Source organism: Lipophrys pholis (genome assembly GCF_963383615.2).
Source record: "Lipophrys pholis genome assembly, chromosome: 4".
In the NCBI taxonomy this organism is placed as follows: Eukaryota; Metazoa; Chordata; class Actinopteri; order Blenniiformes; family Blenniidae; genus Lipophrys; species Lipophrys pholis.
This window is the reverse complement of record NC_137637.1, coordinates 34,264,023-34,270,735: the sequence shown is the minus strand read 5'-3', so window position 1 is coordinate 34,270,735 and position 6,713 is coordinate 34,264,023. Positions and strand designations below refer to the sequence as shown.

The window sequence follows — 6,713 nt, the reverse complement described above, 5'->3', positions numbered from 1 at the left end:
AAAAAAGAAAGAAATGAAGAAACAGAGAGAGAGAGAAGCTCGGAACCTGTGCATGCACTGAGCTTGCAGCGGTTGCATGCGCTCTGCAGAGAGACGCGCACGAGGAAAAGGGAGGGCTGCGCCTTTAAGAGCAAGTGGCGCGAGGCGGAGTCTGCGCCGCGTCCAGCGCGCTGCCGCCTATAAGACGTTGCTCACTACAATAGTAGACTTATCTCAAAGTGTCAGAATAGAATCGCAGCGACGCCAACTCCGTGGCGCACTGTCCATGATGCAATAGAGCAGCAGCAGATTAGAGGCTCCGATCAAACCTGGGGCAGGAAGCGAGGAGCCGCTTTGTTTTGACCACAGAGGATTGTAGGGGTCAAGTCGGCGGAGTTGTTTAGGTGAGTGAATGTTCTTGTTTGTGCTGCTGTGCGAAGCCCCCCGTCTGGTTTGTGGGCTGCTGCCAGCCTGACTGACACACTCGTGATTGATGCAACTCCATCTCCTGAAAGGATCATCGATTGATTTAGTATGCCTTTTTTTTATTTATTATTATTATTATTATTATTGTGTTGCTTGTCAGACTCCCTGAAGGAGCAACTTCAGCTTAATCAACATGATATAAATTTAAATACATATAGCTGTGTATCAGCTGTATTAAACAGTCTGTACACCGTGTACATTCAAAAGAAGTTTTCTCAAAGAGTCGTTTTAACGTTTCTCCGCCTGCAGCGCCTCCGACCTGCTCGGATGCGTCTTTTTGTGCTCCAATATCAATTAGTATCTTTACCGCTCAAACAAAAAAAAACAAAAAAAAGGAAATAACAATTCATTAGGCATCATCATTACCTGGTCTTGCCAAATAGCTGCCTTGTGTGCTGTGTTGTGAGTCACCTGCCCGCTGGAGGGCTTTTAACCATTATGATGCCGGGCCTGTAAAGTGAGGGGGTGTGTGCGCGCCGTGCGCGCGCGGCACGGCGCGCCTGCCGCACAGGTAGAGCGGGTATGGTTGCTCGGAAACCGCTGCAGGGGTGTCAGGAGCGGGGTGTGAACTACCTCCTCCAAGGCCTCACTGAAGTGGCTGCTGCAGGCCTCAATCTGAGGAAACACTGATGTTTCCCCATCACACACACACACATTCACACACATTCACACACATTCACACACACACACACACACACTCTTCTATAAAAAGACCTTCATTCTCAGGTCAAATGATCTGATTTAATTGACTTGAGGAATTCCTCTCTAGGAGGGCTGATGCTCAGCATGACTACATCATTTGTTTAATCCAGTTGCCTGTAAACGTTCCTCCGGTTAACTGCCAGGATGAACTGTCTTTGCACCTGTTGAAGAGGAAGCTCAGGCCCCGGGGGGTTCATTATCAGGGATCATGTTGCTTCCCGTCCTCGCCGAACCGAATTGACGGCCCTGGGCAGGAGGGGGGGGTGTCGCATGCCTTGTTGGGCAGTCTGGCTCGGGCCGATTGCCCCGGGCTTCCTGTTGTTTTAGAGCTTTGTTTCTCAGCAGCTGTCAGGGCGGCACATAAATATGGCTCATAGGAGACCGGGAACGAGGGGCCGTGTTCTCCTCCGTCATCACCCCTGCATTATGAGGAGGACAGCTCGTCTCTGCACTGCGCTCCACACAAGAGATGGGTGCACCTGTTCTGATGAATTCAGAGAATTAAGATTAATGGTGCACAGAAAGTGTGTTAACCCACATTGCTCTTGCTTTAGAGCGCGAGAAATCCTCCTCCTTATTTCAAAATAAAGTGGACTTTTTTACGATCATTCAGTACAGTAAATCCAGTTTGAAGAGAAAAAAAAAGTCCTATCAGAATCGTCTTCAAACGAACGACTCGTCCCAGAAACACGGACGTGGTGCGAGGTTCCCATCCCTCTGGGAGTTGTATACATTGTTTACTCGGCCCCGACACGTACTTGACATGATGGAAACATTCAGGCCCTTTGACACGAGGAGCTCTTGCGACATCAGGTGTATCTCCAGTAACCGGAGGAGCCCCTCGCGCCGCCGTTTCAAGACGAGCAGGATTGCAGTGCTGCGGCTCAGTGCAGTCACGTTTTCGAACGCTCGTAAGTCAATAAAGCATCTGGAGGCAGAGAAATGTTGAAATGTTCAGTTTTGCAGAACTTTGATTAACTCAGGGAGGAAAAATAAAAAAAGCGTCGCTGAATATAGAAACGGTCATTTTTTGCTTTTCATTTTTCAACAAATCCATTTTTCCCAGTTTGGTTAAACTAAAGTTTCATTTCTTTGTTTCCGTTTCTCGCACATTTGTCTAATCTGGTATTAATGGATGAATGCTTATTTTATTTTTATTTTCTTTTCATAACACACAAGCAGAGCGTCTGTAAACTTCATTTAAGGCCAAGAGCTCTATAAATGTAGACACAGTTATTAAATGTCCATTCAGACCTTTTGACTCTATTTGATCTGATTCAATCTTTCTGTGTACAACGCTGTGATCAGGAGGTTTTAAATGACACGTTCTCATGTCGAGCTGAGACACGGCTGTTCTAAAGGCTTGTCAGCTTGAGCTCCTGCCACTCCTGTGTCCCAAAGATTTCATTTACAAAGTCAGAACAAAACACTCGCCCAATAAAAACATCTTTCTGCTCCTCTAGTTTGTCTCTGATATCAGGATCAGTCGTCCTCAGCCTTCTGTTTTTCCCAGTTTCCTTTTGTCCGTCTTCTTCCTCCATCACTCATCGTTGTGTTTTGGCCGTGTTCCAGGTGCACCCGAAGCAGGGGCAGCCAGCCGGGCGATCCCAGTGTTTCCTGGCTTTGATGCGACCCGAGTGTGTCTGGAGCATGTCCACAGTGGGCCTGACTGCCCAGGAGATCTCTTTTCCCATAGAAAACCCCTTCCTCCGGGGCAGCTACTGCCACAGCATGGCTGGATCCAAACCCTCGTGGAGGCAACGCCACGAGCTGGACAAGTGAGTGTGGGGGATGAACGCTCCGTTGCAGGAGGGGAGGGACGGTTCCCTGAATAAATTCTCTGATTGTTGAAATGCACGTTTTCTTCTTCAGCAGCTTCTACTTCAGCATGAACTCTGCAAACACGGATTACAGCAGTCGAGTCCAGCACAAAGCGTCGCCTCCGAGCTACGAGAGTAAGTTTGGACTTGTTGGTGTTCACCCTGCCTGTTTTACAAATCTTACACCGTGTCACTGAGCGCACTGGAAGAATGGTGCTTCAATTATCTGCTCCTTTTTTTTGCTTCAATTGATATTTTTCTTTTTCCAGTGAGTGCAGTTCACCAACTTTAATCTCATGTTTCCTCTCCCACAGGGCATAAACACAGTCCCAGCTCACAAAGGTTACCGCCAAAGAAATCCCGGCCTTCCCTCCTCCCCCTGTTCTGCAGCACCGATCCATTCACCCCCAGTCCTGTGGACAATGACCAGGTGGTCCCCTCATTCCAGAAACTCTCCTTCTACGAGTGCAGCAGCCCCCCACAGACTCCGGACAGATGTTCTAAGCCTCTGCCCCCCATCCCTTTACAGACAGACGTGTCCCCCATGGACAGCGAGGTCGAGTTTTTCACCAGTACGGACGAGAGCTGCCGCCTGGTGTCTGATCAGTGTTCCAAATCCTCGCCTTTCCGGTGCGGAGTCCTCAACCGAAGGAGCTTCAAGAACTGCGGACAGATTAATTATGCTTACTATGACGGTCCGATAGCACCTGAGAGCAGGCAGCATCATCATCATCAGCAGCAGCATCATCATCATCATCAGCATCCGACCCCCGCTCTGCACGAAGTGCGGGAACAGAGTCAGCAGCAGCAGCAGCAGCAGCAGCAGCAGCAGCAGCAGCAGCAGCAGCAGCAGCAGCAGCAGCAGCTGCAGCCGCCTCCTCAGCCCGCGGTCTGTCCGAGGCAGCAGGAGAAAAGTCGGAGGTTGCGTCGGTCTCACTCGGGCCCGGCTGGATCTTTAAACAAACCCTCGCTGCCGCGCCTCGCGTGTCCCAGACGTCACACGAACCACCTGGACAGACAGGAAGTACCCCCTCCCATCCCGCCACGTTCAAATCCGAAGACGGGGGACTGCCGCCGCTGGTCGGCAGAGGTTTCATCCGGGGCTTACAGCGACGACGACAAGCCGCCCAAGGTGCCCCCGAGAGACCCGCTGGCCTGGGGGAGCTCCCGGACCCCCAGCCCCAAGAGCCTCCCCACATACATCAACGGAGTGATGCCCCCCACACAGAGCTTTGCACCGGATTCCAAGTTCGTGAGCGGTCGGAGTTTCCAGAGACAGAACAGCGAAGGGCCCCCGTGCATCCATCCCATTATGGAAGATGGCAAAAAGGCCAGCGCCACACATTACTACCTTATGCCCCAGTGTTCGCCCGGCGACTCGCCCTGCGACTGCCACACCAGGAGGAAAGCACCCGTGGATTTGGTTTGAAAAGTAGCCCAGGACTCTAGTGTGCATGAGCAGCAAGCAGCTGATGAAACAGTGAAACTGGATGCTCATAACCCTCAAACTGCTGCTTTTACTGTTTTTTTTGTTTTGTTTTATTTCTTAATTTACCCTCTATGTATTCTGAACACACAGGGTATGTGTGCACTGCATACAGTTACTGGTAATGTTGGAGTCGCTACCACAACTTGCGTCTGACTCGAGCTTGTGGGCCGACTTCAACATCGGAGAGCTTATTTTTGATAAGATTTTTTTTTATTTCATGACATTCAATATTGTGCAGTTTGTTTTTCTGTTTTTTTGTTTTTTTTTTGCCGACTATGCGGTACAGTGAGAAGGTACAAGCAGGCCTTGAACCTCGCGCGCTCAGTGTTTAACGTCTACAATGGCGTGGATGTGCTGTGAGAGTTTCACTGGGGCGTTTCGATGCTGCTTTTGTATCTCACAAGGGACAGGAGGTCAGTAATGTATCACTTAATATTATGAAGTACAAATACGAGCCCCGTCTGTTAATTTTAAACTATATGAAGGATGCTAGAACACGGATGTGGTTGCTCTTGTATTTACAACACTGATCTGGTCTCTGTGCTCTGGTGTAGTTTCAGCTGCACTCGGGGATCCTGTCGTAGTAAAGTAGTGGTTTTTTTGTTGTCTTTCTCTCTCACATGGCACATTGTCATGGTACATTTTGTACTTAAGAGGTGGGTACATTACTGGTAGCTATGCATGTTTCCACTGGAATGTCTAGTGCAGCTTATATGATGTCGATGGAGTCTGTTGAGTGTGTTTGTGTGTTTTGTGAACAGCAGTAGGAAGTGTTCTTTGGTACACAGAGGGACTTTCTCCGGTTCTGTCAGAGATGCTTGTTACTGTGTGGTTTTTTTTGCGTACGGCCCTCTGAGACGTGCATCTGCTTTCCTTTCCTCCAGATCTGTTGTGTTGCACAGAAATCGGTCTGTTGAACATAAAGTGAATGTATGCGATTCTTACTGAAAACCCCCTCAAACGACGAAGAGGAGCTTTTTTTTTTTTTTTTTTTTTGTCAAGCTGTGAGTCATTGCTTGGAACGATTTTTGCCTCGAGTACTACCTCACTTTGATAAAACTCTTTTTACTTATGAAAAAAAAACAAAAAAAAAAAACAGTTTCTGTTTTGAATCGTGTCCAAAAGACAAAATCTGACAGATATAATCTTCAAAAGATGAGGTAAGGAGCTCCATATGTGACCTGATGCAGTTTAAAAGAAAAAAAGAATTGATAATAAGTTACAGTTGAGAGAGACGCAGTCGATTCTAACCGGATATCCTTGAGCAGAGATTGTAGATCCGAGATGTTCGGCTCGCCTGTTAATACAGACGCATTACAAAGCCACTGCAGGGTTTACCTGCCCGACAGACTTTCCTGTTCTGCACATGCATTCCTGCCTTACATGATTGCAGTGGGTGTGGTCTGAAAGACTTTGGCTGCTGGCAGCCCAGAAAAATATATGAATTTTATTGTTGTAGATTATCCACGGAGAGCCGGGACGATATAGAAAATGTAGCACACGTATTGAAGTTACCCTCGGTTATCAAACGCGGTGTTCAGTTTGGGGAAACAGATACCTGCTGAGGTCAATCGGTCATTGAAGTACACTCTTCCTTCTCCCTCCGGCCGACACAACGTCGCTTTCAACTTAAATGTACAAAAACAATGTTTACATCTCACACCAATACTATTTAATCTTAAGGTATTCATATGTCTTATTAGAAATAATAAAACTGAATGAAGACCAGTTTGTCAAGAAATAACTTCTCTGCTGTGGTGAAGACATGCACTGTTCAGTATGCTGTGTACAGTATTTAACAATTCCATTTGTCATGAATAGTTGATACATTTATATATATATATATATATATAGTCTGTGAAAAGAACGCAAAAATAAAATGACTTATTTATGAGCTCGCCTCGTTCTCCTTCTTGAGTCCGTCAAGAGTTACCTCAGCTGTTCGGCCTGTTTTATCAGCCACACACCCACACGCTGTGCCTTATTGTGACTGGCCTCTATCCAGAGAAAGGAGAGTGACGGGCGTACAGTGTAGCACCTTCCTCTTCCTGCTTGGAGCAAGGTTTCCTCCTGCAGGTCTGCCACCTCTGCACCAGGAGCTTTTTAACAACAGCAATGTCGCAAGGTGTTTCCCAGTTTTTAGTGGCCATTGAGTCCATGTGGCCGGACAAAGCAGCCATAAACGGCGTCGACCACGTGGAAGCATCCGACCACTTCATGTCACGTTTGGCTGCAAA

General features: G+C 47.8%; 1 protein-coding gene across 2 annotated transcripts; it reads left to right on the top strand.

Moving 5' to 3' along the window:
• Positions 1-205: 205 nt before the first annotated feature.
• On the top strand, positions 206-6,367 carry errfi1a (ERBB receptor feedback inhibitor 1a). Of its 2 annotated transcripts, none has more exons than XM_080460959.1 (4): positions 206-383; positions 2,740-2,945; positions 3,043-3,122; positions 3,302-5,663. In XM_080460959.1, exons 2-4 carry the CDS (start codon positions 2,794-2,796, stop codon positions 4,414-4,416), a joined length of 1,347 nt encoding a protein of 448 aa, XP_080317085.1. In that variant the 5' UTR covers positions 206-383; positions 2,740-2,793; the 3' UTR covers positions 4,417-5,663. The 2 variants fall into 2 exon arrangements, with proteins under 2 accessions (XP_080317085.1, XP_080317084.1); XM_080460958.1 differs by having other exon boundaries at positions 211-383; positions 3,040-3,122; positions 3,302-6,367.
• Positions 6,368-6,713: the final 346 nt, after the last annotated feature.